Source organism: Silurus meridionalis, chromosome 18, assembly GCF_014805685.1.
Source record: "Silurus meridionalis isolate SWU-2019-XX chromosome 18, ASM1480568v1, whole genome shotgun sequence".
Taxonomy (NCBI): Eukaryota; Metazoa; Chordata; class Actinopteri; order Siluriformes; family Siluridae; genus Silurus; species Silurus meridionalis.
Genome location: NC_060901.1, coordinates 25,251,424 through 25,272,496, shown reverse-complemented (window position 1 = coordinate 25,272,496; position 21,073 = coordinate 25,251,424). Strand labels below are relative to the sequence as shown.

The window sequence follows — 21,073 nt, the reverse complement described above, 5'->3', positions numbered from 1 at the left end:
AGATTCTGTGAACAAACACCTTGAACTAATCTGTAAAAGGTAAAAGAGAGGATATAAGATTGGAGTAAGTAGTAGCCCGAAATTTCAGTAAATCAGTGCGTTGTAATGATTGTCTCATCGATCCTATCGTTCGTATTTAGAAGACTCAAAATCCCTCAAGGTTCTGGATTCCAGCTCTCCAACTTCTTAACATAGAAATTGAGTCAATTCAAGACTTACATGCTTATCTCATATAAATGGTCATGTGACATTAGACTGCATACTCTTCTTTTTATAATGTACAGCTGTATAGTGTACTGTATCGACTTGTATTCATAGCCAACATGTGTTACATCAGCAGTGTATCTTTTCAGTGTTTTGCTTTTGTTACATTTAGATTAGACTATTGTAAAACAACTATTGTTTACAGTTAAAGCAGAGTTCTGTTACAGAGAGGAATCAGGCTGAGAGTGTTTAGGATGGTATTAGAAGTAGAGGAAATGGTTAAGAGAGTAGTGTTTATAACCTCTCTGACTTTGCCCTCTGCTCCCTCCCTCTCTCTCTTACACTCTCTGTATAAACTCACACACAGAACCAGGAAGTAGATTTCAGTGAAAACGAAACTCAGAGCCGCACTCCTCGCTCTCTGTCAGTGTGTGAAAGCAAGAAAATGGCTGAATCCAGTATTTCAGTAGATCATTTTTTAGTGGATCAGTTGAGCTGTCCAGTGTGTCTGGATCTCCTGAAGGATCCAGTGACTATCCCGTGTGGTCACAGTTTCTGTAAGGTGTGTATTAATGACTGCTGGGATCAGGAGGATCAGAAAATGGTCTACAGCTGCCCTCAGTGCAGACGCACGTTCACTCCAAGGCCTGTTCTACACAGAAACAACATGCTGGCTGAAGTGGTGGAGAAACTGAAGAAGACTGAAGTCCGAGCTGCTTCTCCTGCTCACTGTTACGCTGGACCTGGAGATGTGGAATGTGATTTCTGTAGCGGGAGGAAACACAAAGCCGTCAAGTCGTGTCTGATGTGTCTGGCCTCCTTTTGTGAAACTCATCTGAAACCTCATTATGAAGTTGCTGGTCTGAAGAAACACTCATTAATCGAAGCGTCTGGAAATCTACAAGAGAAGATCTGCTCTGAGCATGATAAAGTCCTGGAGATCTACTGTCGTACCGACCAAAGCTTCATCTGTTATCTGTGTGTGACGGATGAACACAGAAGCCACGACACCGTCTCAGTTAAAGCCTACAGAACTGAACAACAGGTGAGAAATGCAGCTTTAATATTTACAGAGTTCTTTTACAGATTTGACTCATTACATTTTTATTTATACTCGGCTCACATTTTAATAAGTAGTTTATAAAATGTCTAAATTTGTTTTTTAAATAAATGCAGTTTGGATTAAACCAATTCAATGTAGAGTGTAGAGCAGTAACTCCGCCCTCTCCCACACAGAGAGCAGGGTAACGTTTGTTATTATGGCTTTGGTGTAGGATTCGAGCAGTATTACATCCTGACTATAGAGTCACGTGACTTTATTTTATTATTGATTTAAAAGACAAAAGGAAATACGTTGCTACTGTCAAATGTGGTGTAATCCAGTGGTTCCAATCTCAGTCAAATCAAGTTTATTTCTATTGTGCTTTTCACAACAGACATTGTCTTAAAGCAGCTTTACAGAATTAATTAAGGTAAACAATGTGTATGTGTATGTGAAAAACTCCCTTAGATGTTAAGAGGAAGAAACCTTAAGAGGAACCAGACTCAAAAGGGGAACCCATCCTCATTTGGGTGACATTAAGAGTGTGATTATAGATTATATACAGAACACTGGAGAGTGAGAACTAACATGAGCTCTGACCTAGAATAAATAAAGTGTTTTTCTGCCTGAACACACACACTGATTCAGGAAGACTGATATTTGGCTGATTTGTTGGATCAGGTATGTTAGAAATTAAAGCTGAATGCGTGCTGAAATGATCTTTGTATGGAGGACAGGAACATTCCAGAATCAGGGTTGGTTTAATTATCAATTGTATCATAGTAATGATTTCTTCATTTCTTAAAACTATGTAACATTCATTTACAATTTACAATTTCAATAATTACTGTATTTTCCAGACTATAAGCCGCTACTTTTTTCCCACATTTTGAACCCCGCGGCTTAAATAACGAAGTGGCTAATTTATGAATTTTTCCTGGTATTTTCCCGGTTTCACAAACTTCAAGCCAAAAAACTGAACCCCATAACATTAGACCAATGAAATTGCCGAACGGGTTCAGGTGAACCAATGAAACTCTTTATATTAAATCAGATGCCCCTCCCACTGAATCAGGCCGCACCACATCATAAATACGGATGCGGTTCCTCTGACGTTTGTCCTGCCGCTCACTCGGACTGTCAACAGGAAATGTGAATCATTCGTCACGCTAAAAACAACCGGGCATGAAAAAACGCACTTCACCTGTGTTCTGAGCTGCACGGCATCGGGAGAAAAGATTCAGCGATGGTGATTTTTAAACGCACGACGATGCCAAAAGATAAACTCCCGAGAGAAATAGTTGTGAAAGGAAGGAGGAAGACAGTGAACAATGACTTTCTTGGTAGGCTACTGTTTAGATACAAGCCGTGTTACAGACACTGTCTTTCATTAAAGTCTGTGTAAAGTTCATTAGTTTCACTGGCTTATAGACAGGTGCGGCTTATTTATGTTCAAAACAAAAATCTTTGTCAAATTCAGTGGGTGCGGCTTATATTTGGGTGCGTTTAATTGTCCGGAAATTACGGTATTTATCTACCAAAACAATAATCTCATAATGCATTAAGAATTATATTAATTTTATTTGTCCTCAGACTGAGCTGAAGGAGGAGCAGATGAAATTCCAGCAGAGAATCCAGGAGAAGCAGAAGAAGGTGCAGGAGCTGAAACAGGCTGTGAACATTATAAAGGTGAGCAGTGAGCAGAGACGGAGCTGCTCCTAGAAACACACACAACATGGACATCGAGTCATTTAGAGACCCAGTAAGAGTGTGTGTGTGTGTGTGTATGTGTGTGTGTGTGTGTGTGTCTGTGTGTGTGTGTGTCCTAACAGCTCAGTGCACAGACAGCAGTAGATGACAGTGAGAAGATCTTTACTGAGATGATCAGCTCCATGGAAAAAATGCGCTCGGAGGTGACGGAGCTGATCAGAGATCAGGAGAAGGCTGAACTGAGTGGAGCTGAACGACTCCTGGAGCAACTGGAGCAGGAGATTTCTGATCTTCAGAGGAGAATCACTGAGCTGGAGCAGCTTTCACACACACACGATCACATCCATTTCCTCCAGGTAACACAAAGTGTGTATAGTCTATATAGTCACATGTATATTTCTCCACCTTTCTCCTTCTCCATGATGTTTTTCTTTCTCTCTGTAGAGTTTCCAGTCTCTCAGTGTATCTTCTGGATGTGAGGACTCACCCAGCATCACTGTCCATCAACATCTCTCATTTGATAGAGTGAAATCAGTCTCTGATCTGAAAAGAGATTTGAGGAACTCTGCCAGGAGAAATTCATCATAATTCATAAACATGGTGAGAGAAATTGTCCTGCTGGGAATCTTTACTTTCTCTGCAGCATGATGACGAGAGACATTTCATATGACGACATGAACTTCCTGTTATTACTGTTATTTTTATTAGTTACACTTTTTATTCACGTCTTAATCGTGTAAAAGCTTCTGATTCGTTTTCAGTTACTTTACCATTAATAAAGCATAGAGAGAGAGAGAGAGAGAGAGAGAGAGAGAGAGAGAGAGAGAGAGAGAGAGTCTCTATTTAAAAATCTGAATTTAATTTCCACTCCTACAGAAGGTTTTCTAAAATAAAATACTGATTAAATATCAGACACAAACTCAGACACTTTCAATTGTGTTTTTCTCCACAGCTGCAGCAGTTCAGATGATTTTACCCTCAGAACCAATGAGCAGAGAAGAATTTCTGAACTGTACGTGTAAAACACACACACACACACACACACACACACACACACACACACACACACACACGGCGGATTAAAGCGCGTGGAGTCGGAAAGGAAGAAACGCATAGGAATACGTGTGACAGGGAAAACACAGCCAAACATGCATAACCGACAAGGAGTGTGGATGAATGAGGGGTTTATATAGGAGCTGGGGATGAGTGAATAATGAGCCCCAGGTGTGCATTGTTGAAGCCGGGGGCTTCAGGGAAAGCGGAGGTTTTGACAGCCGCCGAAGGGGTCGTGGAAGGTGGATTTCTGACAATAATACAGTAAAAAGTATTAATTTTAAACATTACAAAAGTAACAAAAAAAAATGCTCCATGTGGGTCGGGGTAAAAAAAGTTGATAAGCGAGCATTTGGTCGTTCAACGGGCGCAAATTTCGGTCGAAAAACTGTTCGCTAAGCGAAAAGGTCGATGTCCGAGCCGGTCGATAAGCGGGGTACCACTGTGTGTATATATATATATATATATATATATATATATATATATATATATATATATATATATATATATATATATATATATATTTTTTTTATTATTATAAATTTTTTATATCTGACACATTTCTATTGTTCATGTGTTTAGATTTCTGTGATCTGACTCTGGATCCCCACACAGTACATCATTACCTCATTCTGTCTGAGAAGAACAAAGTGGTGACACGCAGTTGGACAAAGCAGTCGTACTCTGATCATCCAGAGAGATTTGACTCCTACTGTCAGGTGTTGAGTAAAGAGAGTGTGTGTGGACGCTGTTACTGGGAGGTGGAGTGGAGCAGTGAGAGTAATGTGTACATATCAGTCTCATATAAAGATATCAGAAGGAAAGGACGGGGTGATGATCGCTGGTTTGGAGGAAACAAACAGTCCTGGAGTCTGCGTTGTTCTTCTTCTCTCTGTTTCTGTCACAACAACGTTAAAACTGATCTCAAAGTTCCATCATCCTCCAGAATAGGAGTGTATGTTGATCACAGTGCAGGAACTCTGTCCTTCTACAGCGTCTCTGATACGATGAAGCTCCTCCACAAAGTCCAAACCACATTCACTCAACCTCTATACGCTGGATTCTGGATACGTTTTAACGGAGATACTGTGAGATTATGTGATCCGAATGAAAAGATTAATAATCTGAGTTTCAGTTAAAACGAGCAACTTTACTTTTTTTTAAACTTAATTCACATTTTGATTTAAATTTTTTAGAAATCCTGTTCCTTTGTGTCTGGCAAAGTGCACATCACCCTCATCCAGTTTCAAGCTTCAGACCCTGATTAATAAACAAATCACCAATCTTACATATGATTTACTCAGTGGTGGGCCGTCATGGACAGCAAGGTTTTCTCTGCTGCCATAAACTCTCACAGAATCACAGAATATCTATTAAATTAATCCAAATAGTCTTTTCTCTTCATTTCATAGCATTTCACCAAGTTTCGTTTAGAGTTTCTATACAACCAGATTTCATCTGTTACATGACGTTTTGTCGTAAGTCCAGCAGAAATGAACAGCGTGGACTCCTGTGATTCAAATCTATGTAGCTTGAAGCTGTCACTTTAACCAATCAGATTGCGATTTAACACACAATTCCCCTTCGTTTCAAACCTCAAGAAAACCGTAATGCCGAGAAAAAAAGGATAATTTAATGATGCTTCTGCTAGAGATGTGGGCAGTGCAGCTGTGGCTACAGTGAAAGGAGACTTCTAGCTCTGTCTCAAATTTCCACCACGTTAGTTTTTGTTACTTTTGCTTTCGTTGAAAAATTTATTCAGAGATAATAAGCCGACTTTGAAACTAGGGGTTTATTAAAGCACTTTATTTAAATGGTCCTAAAATAATTATGAAATGATAGTTTTAGTGTCAGATGAACAGGCTAAGCAGGTGAAGTTCTGAAGAAAAGGCAAACAGGACCTAAGAAATGAGAGGGAATTGTGTAGATTAAGATAAAATAGAGGGAAATGAACCTTATAGGAAAAGGAGGTATAAACTGGAAAAATACAAATTAATGAAAGTTTGAATAAGCATGCAAAATATCAAGGAGGAACTTGATATAAAATATGTGAGATTCATGAAGCGCGGAAAATACAAAAATGGGGTAAATTTCACCTGGGGTGCACTTTCCTCCAACTGCTGGGGTGCGCCATTGAAGGTGGAGAGGTGCCTTTTGAGAGCTCTGTGGAACGTGCTGACTGACAGCAATTAAAACAAGTTTGCTCCTTTCTTTCATTCAACTGTCAATATTAAACATTTTAAAGATCATTTATAGCAAGATTGGTTAAGTAAACTAATGTGCTGATTATTTGGGATTTTAATGGAATTGACATGAAGCCTAAACATTTTAAATATTTGTGAGACATCCTGTAAATGTGTCCACTTGGAGACAGGCTCAGAGCTCCAACAGAAGCAAACTTTAAGGGCTTCCTCATTCAGCTGCTCCCAGCCGCCAGGGTGCGGGATTGGATGGCATTCTCCAACACGTTGTGGGAATTCTGTATTCTGCTTGGAGGGAGCCGGGGCCCCCATACATGAGGAACAGGGAGATGGCTGCTGGGACAGAAGCCTAAGCCGGTAAAAGAGCAAATTAAAGAGAAAAGAAGGAGGAGCAAGACTTACTCTTAACAGTGATATCAAGAAAAACTAATCAGGATCTCTGGAACACTTTGGCGACATCTGGTGGGGCAGATAAGTGATGACACTGATATAAAGAAAAAGGAGAGAAGGGCAGACCAGAATCCTCATTAGTTAACTGAAATTATTAAAAAGGAATTATAAATGTCATGTTTCCTAATAATAAAAAATAAAAGAGAACAAACAACCATTAATTTCACTTGTATCTTGTAACTGTTTGAAAGAAATTACAAAAAACTCATGTAAAAAAAGTTTTTTATTTAAACAAATATTTTTTTTCCTTTTAATATTTTTAGCTTGTTCTTCATAACAAATCTGCCTGCACCCATGCTTTTTTTAAATTTCACTCATTTAACCAAAAACATTTTACTCAGACGTATTCCATATAATCAAATCGTAGCTTCAGAACACTACAGATTCCAATCCATCCAAACAGTTACTGTTTAAACACATTCAACCGACATTTGTTAACAAACTCAAACTCTTGTGTTGAACCCAGAGTTGTGGCAGAGGTGCTCTGCTTTAAAGAACATTTAACCTTTGATGCTTTTATTGAATTCCCCATTTGTCTGAACCATCAGGTTTATAACCATGTCCTGGAGTTTCAGAAGTCTCACTCCAAGTGCTAGAGATAAGCTGGGGAAAGATGTCAGGAGCACCAGTGTTTCCCCTTTGAGTACTTCAGGAAATACTTGCAGGTGGTGTGTCAGTTTCATTTCATCCTTCATGCAAAACTAATAGAACTATCATATTCCTTGTTTCAAGCCACACCCATTCTTGATTTCACACCATAAACACAGATGTTCAAAGGTTAATCAGATAAAACACAACTGAAATCAGATAAAGATCTATCTAAAATCTATCTGCGTCTCTTTATGTCTTTTTCTCTCTCTGTGAATTCTCTCTCTGGAAAATGGCAGAGGCCAGTATTTCATTAGATCAGGATCAGTTCATTTGTCCAGTGTGTCTGGATCTCCTGAAAGATCCGGTGGCTATCCCGTGTGGTCACAGTTTCTGTAAGGTGTGTATTAACGGCTGCTTTGATCAGGAGGATCAGAAGGGTGTCTACAGCTGTCCTCAGTGCAGAGACACGTTCACTCCAAGGCCTGTTTTACGCAGAAACAACATGCTGGCTGAAGTGGTGGAGAAACTGAAGAAGACTGAAGTCCAAGCTCCTTCTCCTGCTTATCATTACGCTGGACTTGGAGATGTGGAGTGTGATTTCTGCACCGAGAAAAAACACAATGCCATCATGTCCTGTCTGGTGTGTGTGGCGTCTTACTGTGAAACTCATCTGAGACCTCATTATGTGTCTCCTGCTTTTAAAAACCACACATTAATTGAAGCCTCAACAAAACTACAAGAGAAGATCTGCACTGAACATAACAAGCTGATTGAGATCTACTGCAGAACTGATCAAACCTGCATCTGTTATTTGTGTACGATGGACAAACATAAAGGACACGACACCGTCACAGTCTCAGGAGAACGAGCTGAGAAACAGGTGAGAACATAAAATATATTTAGAATGAATTCATGTTAATTCATTTTTAATTTAGAATGAAAGACAGTAAGGCCTTTATGGAAAAGCAAAATAACCACAAAAAAGTGTGGTTTTGACTGACGACTGAAACAGAACCAGTACTTAAACAAAGAATTCTCAACAAGAGAAAGATTATTAATGAGACTAAACAGTGGAGTTGTAGTTGATATTGAGCTGCTCTGGACTTCAGACTTTGGCAGGCACTCAAGATGTCACATTATACAGTTTTTTTACAGGTAAAGTTTTCACTCTTTAGCCACACCTCTCATCAATGCACCCGTACTCAATGTAACTACCTCCAAGAATCTCTGGTGGCTGACAAAGTTAATCCACATCTCGGGTTCATTCATGGTTTGGTTGTCAAGTACGGGCAGAGGCAAGGACGGATTAAGCTGTCAGAGTGCATACTGTTAGGACCCAAATGCAGGATGCGGACAGAAGAAATGATGAAAGGAATGAAGGAATCAAACATAAAAAAGCACAGTTCCAAATCAGTAGTGCAAAATCAGAGTCCGAAATAACAGAGAGGTGGGAGACAGAGCAATGCAAACCCCCAACCCCTGACAGACTGAAAACAACTGCAAATTTCACTATACTGCATCTTTATAATTTTATGTTCTCATAATCAACTAATAAACCCAGCTCACTGTAACATCCAGACACACACACACAGGATAGCAAATACAGCTCTATAACGCATCAATTCATTGTAATCAATATTTAAACAACTACCACATAATTCATCCTCAGACTGAGTTAAAGAAGGAGCAGAAGAAATCCCAGCAGAGAATCCAGGAGAAGCAGAAGAAGGTGCAGGAGCTGAAACAGGCTGTGAACATTATAAAGGTGAGCAGTGAGCAGAGACGGAGCTGCTCCTAGAAACACACACAACATGGACATCGAGTCTCTTAGAGTCCCAGTAAAAGTGTGTGTGTGTGTGTGTGTGTGTGTGTGTGTGTGTGTGTGTGTGTGTGTGTGTCCTAACAGCTCAGTGCACAGACAGCAGTAGATGACAGTGAGAAGATCTTTACTGAGATGATCAGCTCCATGGAGAAAAAGCGCTCGGAGGTGACGGAGCTGATCAGAGATCAGGAGAAGGCTGAACTGAGTCGACCTGAACGACTCCTGGAGCAACTGGAGCAGGAGATTTCTGATCTTCAGAGGAGAATCACTGAGCTGGAGCAGCTTTCACACACACACGATCACATCCATTTTCTCCAGGTAACACAAAATATCTGATCTACCAGCTGTTCATCACAAAGTCTCTTAAAAACTTCTCATTAAGGAAACAATCAATGACCCTGTTTGATATCCCAAGTGTGTCTTTAATCGGATATCATTCTTTCCTCTCTCTTTCTGTAGAGTTTCCAGTCTCTCTGTGTTTCTGCTGGACGTCGGTCTCCTTCATTTAAAAGACCAAATTTTCACACCTCCAGCAGCATTGTCTTTCAACATCGCTTATCAGATGGAGTGAGGAATTCTCTCTCAGATCTAAAGAAGGGACTCGAGGAAATCTGTGAGAAGAAATTCAACAAAATCTCTCCACAGGGTAGGAGAAGTTGCTCATGATGGAGAAACAGAGTGATGGACGTCTTTACTCGCTCTCTGACAGAGTGATGTTAAAGGGCTCAGTACAGTTTCAAGTTTTTAACACTCATCTGATTTGAGTCTTGATGATTAACTGCTGATTTGAATGAGTTTGTGTTCGAGCTAAGAAACTCTGCATTCTGGTGCTTCAAGACGGAATTTGACACGTGACCTACACATGTTTCTGATCCACACACGTGTTTTTGATGGTTGATATAAATGTCGGTTTTTATGTGTTTTACCATCTGATCGTTTTATTTCTGTCTCCACAGTTCAATGTTCTCTTTCAGAGCCACAGAGCAGAGACGAGTTTCTTAAATGTAGGTTTCACACACACACACACACACACACACACACACACACACACACACACACACACACACACACACACACATTGTTCACGGTGTTTGTTTTCCTCCTTTATTTCAGATTTCTCTTATCTGACTCTGGATCCCAACACAGTACATTATAACCTCATTCTCTCTAAGAACAACAGAGCAGTGAGAGACAGTCAGGGATTACAGCACTACTCTGATCATCCAGAGCGATTCAACTACTGGCCTCAGGTGTTGAGTAAAGAGAGTGTGTGTGGACGCTGTTACTGGGAGGTGGAGTTGAGCAGTGATAGGGGTGTGTCTATAGCTGTCTCATATAAAGACATCAGCAGGAAAGGACTGGGTAGTGAGTGTCTGTTTGGAGGCAACAATCACTCCTGGAGTCTGCAGTGTTCTTCTTCTCATTCTCTCATTTACTATCACAACAACATTATTACTGATCTCGGATTTCCATCCCCATCCATAATAGGAGTGTATGTGGACCACAGCGCAGGAACTCTGTCCTTCTACAGCGTCTCTGACACCATGAAGCTCCTCTACAGAATCCACACCACATTCACTCAGCCTCTGTACGCCGGATTTGGACTTCCCTTTGTACAAAACACTTTATTAAGTTCTGCATCATCTGTGAGATTGTGTGATCCAGAATAAAGTGTGTAGTGTTCTATGTGAAATTCCTGCATGTCGCCATGTTGTTGCTCAAACATCTGTCTTACTAGCGCACAATCCAGCTGCACTGAAGCATTTCCCTCTTTGAATTCAAATTGATTATTTGTTTAATAACAATTAAAAAGGAAATGTTAGAAATGAATTGCCAGACAAGAAACAAGAAACAAATGCAAAAAAAAGGAAATTTGAAATTGATATATCATAATCTTAACAATGTAAATCTGTTTGTTTCATATTAGGCAGAATCTCATTAAATAACTAATAAACAGTAATATATCCAGAACAAAACAACATCTGGCTTATGTGTTACCTGAAATTCATTCATTCCTGGAGTCTGCAGTGTTTTTCTTCTTCTCTCTGTCACAACAACATTGAGACTAATCTTTGAGTCCAATCAAGTCAAGTCAAGTCAAGTCAAATCAAGAGGCTTTTTTTGGTCATTTCTAGTATACACAGTGGTACACAGTACACAGTAAAAACGAGACAACGTTCCTCCAGAACCCTGGTGCTACACTAAACAACATAGAGCTACAACACACAACATGAAGCTACATTAAGTGCATCGAGTGCAAACAGTGCAGACAAACAACACAAGAGTGGGACAAAACACATAACACAAGATAGCGCCGACCAGTAAACCAACTGTATACTCTGAATATTCAATACTGTGCAAAGAGGACTATAAAAACTATAACTAAGAGTATATGTAAACCCTCTGGTGGTGTAGTGGTAAGATGTTACAGTATTCATAGACATGATTAAATCTAAAGGAAAAATCTAAATCTGTTGTGTAGCTGTTGTGTTACTATAGAAACAATAATGTATGAAAACATAAATATAAACATGAGCTACTGTCAGAGTTACTGTTCCTAAACATTCATCACATTTATTAGTAATAAACAATAATAAATCCAGAACAACTACTTGTGTTACCTGAAATTCATACCCCTGTGAAACAGGAAGTCATGATTCCGATGTCAGGAAATCATGATTCTATTGTTTCTATAGTAACATCATACACAGAACTCTACATTTTTTAGGTAATATGTTTCCCTTTGCTCACTGGGAACAAAATGAATACTTTTATAACATTATTCAAATGAATTGTAATTCTTCAAGATTTGGGGGTTTCTTTTACTTTTATCTTGTATATGAATACTGTAACATCTTACCACTACACTACCAGAGGGTGCCCTTACCCACATTCTAAATCTCTACTTCACTCACTCCACCCATTTCCATTTGTGTTCTTATAAAACACACATGAAGCACTAAGTACCTCTAGAACTCTTCCAGATTGCTAGAAAATCTCTAAAGAGCTGATCTGTGTTTATTTCGGATAGATCTCCTGTTTGTGATCTTAAATCACCTCCGTCCTTCCATCTTAATCAGATCTCCAAATTGTTTCAGTGTGGGTTTCCTCCTGGTTCTCTAGTGTTCTCCTACTTCTCATAGGCAGAAGGATTGAATTAGACAAAGTGGATTCATTTCCACTGACAGCTCATCTTGTTAAGCATGAAGTGGAGATTCAACAGTATGATTGTCTGTATGGACAGGAACCTAGTGCCCCCTGAGGTCTGGGAGGAAATGCCTCAGAGCCTGAAGCACGGCCAGCATCTCTAGGCAATTGATGTGCCAAATTTGATGGGGCCTTCCTCAGCGACCTTAAGCAGAGCAGCAACTCAGAACCACCCCCCACTCCATGAGGGACGCATCTGTTGTAAGTGGTATGCGACTAGGAACGCCCAGCACGGCGCCCTGAGTCAGGAACCTGGAATCTCTCCACACATCTAAGGCTCGCCGTGTGACCTTAATCGTACAGAGAGGACTGCCCCTCTGAGAAAACCATCGGAGTCACCACTGAAGGAATCTCGTGCAGGTGGGCAAGAACAACATCTCGATCTCGCCAGTACCGCATCCACACACTTTGTGAAGGTGTGGGGTGAGAGGGCAAGACCAAACGGAAGGACCCGGTATTCCTGAACTCTGGTGCTACATACAACAACAATCACAGAAAACAGAAAACACAGGGCTAAGGACTAGTGTCCTCACCACATAAAGTGCATGTGTGCAACCTGTTGTAAACAGTGCAAAGACAACACAAGACAGTGCAAGACAATACAGGACAGTGCAAGACAAATTCACAAAACACAAAATACAAAATAAAAAATTGCTTCACCAATAAACCTTTTGTAAAGCAGTGCTTTTTTATGGATTTTTATGGCTTTTAGGTGCTTTTTATGGCCTCCTGTCATGACATCACCCTGCCGGTTACGCCGTGCTTTCCATTGGACTAATTACGCACGTGATCCCCTGTTTCATATCCTGTACCTTCTTCTGCTTTTCCTCGATTCTCTGCTGGAATTCCATCTACCCTTGAAGACAAATTAAATTCTGCTGTTTCGAAATTATTTGTTTCTTAGTTATGTATTTTAAATGTGTAAAAACCTGAAAACTGAGCAATCAAAAAATACATTTTCTTGGGTAATAGAAAATGTAGAAAACTGTTAATTAAACTTGTTGAGTGCTGATACCATCATGCACCTGTGGAGGTCTTTCTGGATAAGGGTAATAAAGACAGGGTACGGACACGTTCACCTGGCTTTATTTAGCAATCTTCTCTATTAACAAATTTTTTCATCATTCCACCCGCACACAGCTCTCTTCACCTCTCTCTCTAAGCCCTGTTCTCTCCACTTTTTATCAATCAAAAAGAATGCAGATAAGTTAGACTGACAACAGGTGTGTGATTCTCAACCTTGTTTCCTCCAGCCCTGCCATCCATTCACAAAATGGTGCTCGGCCATGCCCCTGCTTCCACAATGGCACTATAAACCTATAAATAAAGCCTAAGTGATGAGTGCTGGCTCGTTAAATATTTACCTGCTCTTCTGATCTGACTAACACAGAGTGAAAACAAATGCATTCAACACTTTAAATTTGAATCCATCCAAACAGTTACACTTTAAACACATTCAACAGACTCACATTTGTTCACAAACTCAAACTCTTGGGTTGAACCCAGAGGTGTGGCAGAGATGCTCTGCTTTAATAAACATTTATTACTTGATGCTTTCATTGAATTCCCTATTTGTCTGGACCATCAGGTTCATTGCTATGTCCTGGTGTTTCAAAAGCCTCACTTCAAGTGCTAGAGATATGCTGGGGAAAGATGTCTAGAGCACCAGTGTTTTAATTTTCTTGCAGGTGGTGAGTCAGTTTCATTTAATCCTTTATGCAAAACTAAGAGGGGGTCTGTTCTTACAGCCCTGATGGACAATGAAGCAGGTGACTTCATTGACGTGGACACTGATCAGCTATAAAAATAAGATAATTGTAAGTCTCTCTGTCCATGTAATGAATGTAAGAAGAATGAGGAAGTGTGTGTAAAGAATGATATGATCAGAGTCAGAGAGGAAGACTGGTCAGTTTTTCATGACCTGACTTTTGACAAAAACTTATTTTGTCCCAAAAAATTACAGCACATTGTACTGAGTCATCGAGTTGATCATCTTCCTTATTTTAAGCCCCGCCCTTTCTTGCTTTCACACTATAAACACAGACGCTCAAAGTCCATTCGTCCACAAACGAAATACAATAAAGACTCTCTCTGCGTCTCTTTATGTCTTTTTCTATCTCTTTCATTCTCTCTCTGTGAATGTGGGGAAAATGGCCAGAATTTTAGTAGATCAGAACCAGTTCATCTGTACAGTGTGTCTGGATCTCCTGAAAGATCCTGTGGCTATCCCATGTGGTCACAGTTTCTGTAAGGTGTGTATTAATAGCTGCTGGGATCAGGAGGATTATAAGGGTGTCTTCAGCTGTCCTCAGTGCAGAGACACTTTCAATCCAAGGCCTGTTCTACGCAGAAACAACATGCTGGCTGAAGTGGTGGAGAAACTGAAAAAGTCTGGAATCCAAGCTCCTTCTCCTGCTCATCATTACGCTGGACTTGGAGATGTGGAGTGTGATTTCTGCACCGAGAAAAAACACAATGCCATCAAGTCCTGTTTGGTGTGTGTGGCGTCTTACTGTGAAACTCATCTGAGACCTCATTATGTGTCTCCTGCTTTTAAAAACCACACATTAATTGAAGCCTCAACAAAACTACAAGAGAAGATCTGCACTGAACATAACAAGCTGATTGAGATCTACTGCAGAACTGATCAAACCTGCATCTGTTATTTGTGTACGATGGATAAACATAAAGGACACGACACCGTCACAGTCTCAGGAGAACGAGCTGAGAAACAGGTGAGAACATAAAATATCTTTAGAATGAATTTATGTTGATACATTTACAATGATAGACAGAGAGGCCTTTACAGAAAAAAGCAAAATAACCCCCTCAAAAAAGTCAAATTGTGTCTTTGACTGAACACTGAAACAGAACCAGTACTTAAACAAATAATTCTTAACATGAGAAGGATAATTGAGGAGACTAAAAGGTGGAGCTGAAGTTGATCTTGAGCTCCTCTGGACCTTAGACTTTGGCAGGCACTCAAGATGTCAGACCATCATCCAGTTTTTTTACATGTAAAGTTTTCACTCTTTAGCCACACCTCTCATCAATGCACCAGTACTCAATGGAACTACCTCCAAGAATCTCTGGTGGCTGACAAAGTTAATCCACATCTCGGGTTCATTCATGGTTTGGTTGTCAGGTACAGGCAGAGGCAAGGACGGATCAAGCTGTCAGAGTGCATACTTTTAGGACCCAAAAGCAGGACGCAAGATCCTTATATAGTTAGCTATTTAATCTTCCATCTGCGAGCTATCTTGACTTAAACCAGAGAAAATCCTTCTTTTCCAGCCATTATAATAAAACCCCATGGTATCAAATCTGCAAAACACTGACAGGTTGAAAACAACTGCAAATATCACTATATAATATTTATTTCATTTTATAATATCATTATCAACTAATAAACTGAGCTCAGTGTAACATCCAGACACACACACATAGTATAGCAAACACAGCTCTAGGACACACAAATTAATTTAAATCAATATTTATGATTCATGACTACCTCATAAATCATCCTCAGAGTAAGCTGAAGGAGGAGCAGATGAAATCCCAGCGGAAAATCCAGGACAGACAGAAGAAGGTGCAGGAGCTGACACAGGCTTTGAACATTATAAAGGTGAGCAGTGAGCAGAGACTGAGATGCTCCTAGAGACACACTCAACATGGGGTCATTTAGAGTCCCAGGCAAAGACAGGGAATGATAAATGAGCTTTATAGGTTGTGTGTGTGTGTGTGTGTGTGTGTGTGTGTGTGTGTGTGTGTGTCCTAACAGCTCAGTGCACAGAGAGTACTGGAGGACAGTGAGAAGATCTTTACTGAGATGATCAGCTCTATGGAGAAAAAGCGCTCTGAGGTGAGGAAGCTGATCATAGATCAGGAGAAGGCTGAACTGAGTCGACCTGCAAATCTCTTGGAGCAACTGGAACAGGAGATTGCTGATCTTCAGAAGAAAGTCACTGAGCTAGAACAGCTTTCACACACAAATGATCACATCCATTTCCTACAGGTAACATTCATTGTCTGATCTACAGAACCAGCTGTTCACTTTCAGGAACTCAAACTGCGTCAACAATGCTTTGGAAATGCTTCCATGTTGTGCACACTCTGAATCTGTCCAAAGGGCTTATCAATTTCTCCTGCCTCACATGCCGGGTCCAGTGGTCTCTCTTCAAGTTCGAAAGCACACGGTTTCTTGCCCAATAGAGGCCTCTCTTCCTCTGAGGAGGCCACTCAGATTTCCTGGCTCAGAGACCCTGACAGTTGAGGGGTCTTAGCTGGGGGTGGAGTTTTCTATATGGTGCCCGTCCCACCTCAGCCCGCCGCCTCTCAGGAGGCCCCAACGGCTGCAGAGCATTGCTCCAGCCGCTCTGGGTCGACCCGAGACCAGTCTCGAGAGACTGGTTCCCTTAAAAAACTGGAAATGCCTGCCAGACGTGTCTCAGTGGGTCCTGTGCACTGTAGAAAAGAGCTACTCGATTCAGTTTGGGCCATTGCACTCTAGTGGGACCTGAGCAAGCTCTGGTCTTGAAACAAGAGGAACTTACTCTTTTAAGGAAGTAGGGTATCAAGGTGGTCCCTCCTTTAGACAGAAATACAGCTAATACTTTGTGGTTTCCAAAATGGATGGGGGTTGTGTCCTATTCTAGATCTGCCCTCCTTGAACCTCGCTAATGAGGGTCAGGTTCAGGATGCTTACCTTTAAGCAGGTCTCGTCTCAAATCAGGTCTAAGGACTGGTTTGTCACTATGAATATAAAGGACGCTTACTTCCATATATCCATATCCTTTAATCTCAAAGAGAGTTCCTGAGGTTTACTTTTTAGAGTGTGCTTTCTCCAGTACAAAAAAACCACCTTCTTAGGCATAATGTGGGATTCGACCATTTTGCGGGCACAACTGTCTTCCACTTGGATCATGTCAATTCTCATGGCAGTCAAGAGAGACAAGGCCAGTCACTCACTTTGAAGCAATTCCAGAGACTACTGGGGTTGATGGCAGCAGCATCTAATGTGATTCCACTTGGCCTCCTGCACATGACACCCCTCCAGTGGTTGCTTAAAGACAGAGGGTTCTCAGAGAAAGGGCAACCCAACCCACACAATCAAGGTCTCATGCCGTGCCCTTCGAGCCTTAGACGTGTTTAAAAAACCTGCGTTTCTGTCTCAAGGCCCCATGCTGGGAGCGCCATGTCCTCGCGTAATGCTAACAACGGATGCTTCCCTCACGGGGTGGAGCAGACATCCTCTCAAGGTGGTGAAGCAAATATGGGTAAAGTTTTACAGTTTTCCACTGCATGCACGTTTTATGGCTTCTTGGTCGTGACGTCACCCCGCCGATGACGTCGCACCTCTTCTTTGGAGACATTGCACACGTGATTCAGAGCGTGGACAACGTGGAAGCATTCCCAAAGTATTGTTGACGCAGCATCTCATTTCCCCAGGGAACCAGGGTTACATATGTAACCTAGAGATGTTCCTCACAGAGTCTCTAAAACACTTCTCAAAAAAATTCCTGTCTGACATCATAAAGAGTGTCTTTACTCTAAAATAAGTAATTCCTCTCTCTTTCTGTAGCGTGTCCAGTCTCTCTGTGTTTCTGATGAATATTGGTCTCTTCCATTGGACCTACCAACTTTTGACAAATCCAGCATCACTGTCTTTCAAAATCGCTTATTAGATGGAATGAGGAATTCTGTCTCAGATCTGAAGAAGGGACTCGAGGAAATCTGTGAGGAGATATTCAACAAAATCCCTTTACAGGGTAAGAGAAGTTGTTCATGATGGAGAAACACAATGATGGATGTCCTTATTTGCTATTTTTTATATGAGTGATGTCACGGGTTCAGTCTTCATTCCTGCATTCCTGAGCATCAAAACTCTGCACAATTTTGATGATGAACTGCTGATGTAAATGAGTTTGGGTTCAAGCTGAGAAACTCTCTCTCTCTGGTGCTTCAAGACGGAAGTCTGACACGTGGTCTACACACGTTTGTGACCTACACAGATTTATGATATACACACGTTTCTGATCATTGATATAAATTTCTGTTTTTATGTGTTTTACCATCTGATAATTGTATTTATGCCTCCACAGTTCAATGTTCTCTTTCAGAGCCACAGAACAGAGATGAGTTCCTGAAATGTATGTTTTAGACACACACACACACACACACACACACACACACACACACACACACACACACACACACAGTGTTCACAGCATTTTCTCTTTTATTTCAGCTTTCCCTTATCTGACTCTGGATCCTAACACAGTGCATTATAACCCCATTCTCTCTAAGAACAACAAAACAATGAAAGACATAGAGGGATTACAGCACTACCCTGATCATCCAGTGAGATTCAACTACTGAGCGTCTCTGACACCATGAAGCTCCTCCACTAAATCCACACCACATTCACTCAGCCTCTATACGCTGGGTTTGGACTTCCCTTTGTACAAAACACTTTTTTAAGTTCTGCATTATCTGTGTTTGTGTGATCAAGAATAAAGTGTGTATTGTTCTGTGTTTATACATGACTTACTGACTTCATGATTCTGATAAATGTTCTGCAACAGCACATTTGAGAGTAGCTCAAGGCTCACATTATTGTTTCTTTAGTAACAGCTCACACAGAATTAATTATATTTGTGTGTAATTAATAAGATTTAAATCACGTAGAAATCATTTGAAACCATTGTCATTTATATATAAATATATATTAAATATATATTTAAATAAATATTTGTCTCTCTCTTGTAATTTATCTCCCCTGTCTGTGATTGTGTCTATCTGTTTATTTTTAAATCTCCTGTTTATCATTTCATATAGATTGTATATATATATATATATATATATATATATATATATATATATATATATATATATATATATATATATATATATATATATATATATATATATTTTTTTTTTTTTTTTTTTTATTTTCTCTTATGTTTATCATTGTCTCCTGTCGAAACTGAATAAAATAATTAAATAAATTCGCTTCTATTGTGTCTACAAACGCTGTAACATTTTAGACACCACCAGAGGGCGCGCTTTCCAACATTCTGAAGCTTTTCTTTTGTAAAAACAATGTTGTATTCTATTTTAAATACATTTTTTTAAAGCATGGAAAGAAACCCAGCATTTGTTGAGAAATCCCACATTCACTCCTCAACAAGCAGCCACTATGAAATGTAAAATGTCTAAATTACAGATAATTAAAATGTTTACTTTTTTTAGTACACTTTTATACATAAATACCCTGAATCGAGGTTTTATATAGTTATAATAAGCAAAACATCTCATTTAAAAATAAGAATATATATATTTTTTTTCTTTCTTTTTTTAATTCGAATAATTGATTAATTCGAAAAAAATAAAATAAAAGTCCGATTAACGGATTATCAAAATAATTGTTAGTTTCAGCCAAATGCAGGCTGGGTGAACTTTATTAGTCATGCCACAATCTAAATCTCTGACTTTCTTTGTTGTACCATCTGAACATTTTATTTCTGCCTCCACAGATAAGTCTTTTCTCACAGAACCACAAAGTAGAGATGAGTTTCTGAAATGTTTCTCTCTCTCTCTCTCTCTCTCTCTCTCTCTCTCTCTCTCTCTCTCTCTCTCTCTCTCTCTCTCTCTCTCTCTTTCTCTCTCTCTCTCTCTCTCTCTCTCTCTCTCTCTCTCTCTCTCTCTCACACACACACACACACACACACACACACACACAATGTTCACATTTAACTTCTCTTTTATTTCAGATTTCTGTTATCTGACTCTGGATCCCATTACAGCACATTGTAACCTCAATCCGTCTGAGAAGAACAGAGCGGTGGGATATAGTGTAAAAGAGCAGCCATACTCTAAACATCCAGAGCAATTTGACTCCTGACCTCAGGTGTTGAATAAGCAGTGTGTGTGGTCATTGTTACTGGGAGGTGGAGTGGAACAGGATGGGGTTATGGTTGTGGCTTTGGACTTAATAATCAGTCCTGGAGTCTGCAGTGTTCGTCTTATTCCCTCTGTTTCTATCACAACAACATTAAGACTGACCTCGGAGCTCCATCACCATCCAGAATAGGAGTGTATGTGGATCACAGTGCAGGAACTCTGTCGCTTTACAGTGTCTCAGACACTATGAAGCTCCTCCACAGAGTCCAAACCAAATTCACTCAGCCTCTATATGCTGGTGCAGAGACAGAGGGTTGCCCCCAAAGTCAACCCACTCCGCACCAGCAAGGTCTCGTGGTAAACTCTTCGAGCCGTAGATGTGTGGAAAGAACCAGCATTCCTGTCTCAACACCTCGTCCTGGGAGCTCCTTGTCGATGCATACTGCTAACGACGGATGCTTCCCTCACAGGGTGGGAAGCGGTCATGAGTGGCCGCTCTGCCCAAGGTTGGTGGAGCGGGCCCCATTTCACTTGGCACATAAACTGCCTGGCCATGTTTCTGGCTCTGAAGCACTTTTTCCCAGACCTGAGAGATCACCATGTGCTGGTCCCTCTTAAGGCAAGGGTCGAGTGTGCACCACCCCGAGGTGGTGGAACAGATATGGCAGAGGTTTTACAGAGAACAAGTGGATTTGTTTGCGACTCAAGAGACATCGCACTGTCCCCTCTGGTTTTCCCTCACTCACCCAAACACCCTGGGGGCTGGACGCCATGGTACAGACGTGGCCGAGCCCGCATCTGTAACACAGGACACATACCTCCACAGGACAGAACTGTGGAGGAAGTTGGAGCAGCTGTTTGTCTGCTACAGTTCCTATAAAGGTCTCTCCA

The 21,073-nt window shown here is 40.5% G+C and overlaps 3 protein-coding genes across 4 annotated transcripts; all 3 read left to right on the top strand.

Annotated features, from left to right (window-relative positions):
- Nucleotides 1-578: 578 nt before the first annotated feature.
- Nucleotides 579-5,399, top strand: LOC124401424 (tripartite motif-containing protein 16-like). 2 transcript variants are annotated; one of them, XM_046873738.1, is made up of 6 exons: nt 579-1,249; nt 2,840-2,935; nt 3,079-3,312; nt 3,401-3,523; nt 3,869-3,968; nt 4,592-5,399. In XM_046873738.1, the coding sequence occupies exons 1-6, from the start codon at nt 650-652 to the stop codon at nt 5,146-5,148; spliced, it is 1,710 nt and encodes a 569-aa protein (XP_046729694.1). In that variant the 5' UTR covers nt 579-649; the 3' UTR covers nt 5,149-5,399. The 2 variants fall into 2 exon arrangements, 1 of the variants encoding a protein (XP_046729694.1); XR_006928563.1 differs by having other exon boundaries at nt 583-1,249; nt 3,401-3,556; nt 3,909-3,968; nt 4,592-4,673.
- Nucleotides 5,400-7,483: 2,084 nt separating this feature from the next.
- LOC124401386 (tripartite motif-containing protein 16-like) lies at nt 7,484-11,049 on the top strand. The gene is made up of 6 exons (XM_046873677.1): nt 7,484-8,131; nt 8,921-9,016; nt 9,158-9,391; nt 9,533-9,719; nt 10,030-10,077; nt 10,187-11,049. The coding sequence occupies exons 1-6, from the start codon at nt 7,541-7,543 to the stop codon at nt 10,741-10,743; spliced, it is 1,713 nt and encodes a 570-aa protein (XP_046729633.1). The 5' UTR covers nt 7,484-7,540; the 3' UTR covers nt 10,744-11,049.
- Nucleotides 11,050-14,366: 3,317 nt separating this feature from the next.
- On the top strand, nt 14,367-19,077 carry LOC124401421 (E3 ubiquitin/ISG15 ligase TRIM25-like). Its single transcript, XM_046873727.1, has 6 exons — nt 14,367-15,015; nt 15,810-15,905; nt 16,062-16,295; nt 17,862-18,048; nt 18,382-18,429; nt 18,528-19,077. Exons 1-6 carry the CDS (start codon nt 14,431-14,433, stop codon nt 18,656-18,658), a joined length of 1,281 nt encoding a protein of 426 aa, XP_046729683.1. The 5' UTR covers nt 14,367-14,430; the 3' UTR covers nt 18,659-19,077.
- The last annotated feature ends 1,996 nt before the right edge of the window (nt 19,078-21,073 follow it).

What these genes read in the sequence shown, in the direction of transcription:
- LOC124401424 (XM_046873738.1), top strand. Translation starts at nt 650, where the DNA reads ATGGCTGAATCCAGTATTTCAGTAGATCATTTTTTAGTGGATCAGTTG. An exon ending in CCTACAGAACTGAACAACAG is followed by an intron (nt 1,250 to 2,839) that starts GTGAGAAATGCA and finishes ATTTGTCCTCAG; the next exon opens with ACTGAGCTGAAGGAGGAGCA. An exon ending in AAAGAGATTTGAGGAACTCT is followed by an intron (nt 3,524 to 3,868) that starts GCCAGGAGAAAT and finishes ATTAAATATCAG; the next exon opens with ACACAAACTCAGACACTTTC.
- LOC124401386 (XM_046873677.1), top strand. Translation starts at nt 7,541, where the DNA reads ATGGCAGAGGCCAGTATTTCATTAGATCAGGATCAGTTCATTTGTCCA. An exon ending in GAGAACGAGCTGAGAAACAG is followed by an intron (nt 8,132 to 8,920) that starts GTGAGAACATAA and finishes ATTCATCCTCAG; the next exon opens with ACTGAGTTAAAGAAGGAGCA. An exon ending in CAACAAAATCTCTCCACAGG is followed by an intron (nt 9,720 to 10,029) that starts GTAGGAGAAGTT and finishes CTGTCTCCACAG; the next exon opens with TTCAATGTTCTCTTTCAGAG.
- LOC124401421 (XM_046873727.1), top strand. Translation starts at nt 14,431, where the DNA reads ATGGCCAGAATTTTAGTAGATCAGAACCAGTTCATCTGTACAGTGTGT. An exon ending in CAACAAAATCCCTTTACAGG is followed by an intron (nt 18,049 to 18,381) that starts GTAAGAGAAGTT and finishes ATGCCTCCACAG; the next exon opens with TTCAATGTTCTCTTTCAGAG. An exon ending in CAGAGATGAGTTCCTGAAAT is followed by an intron (nt 18,430 to 18,527) that starts GTATGTTTTAGA and finishes CTTTTATTTCAG; the next exon opens with CTTTCCCTTATCTGACTCTG.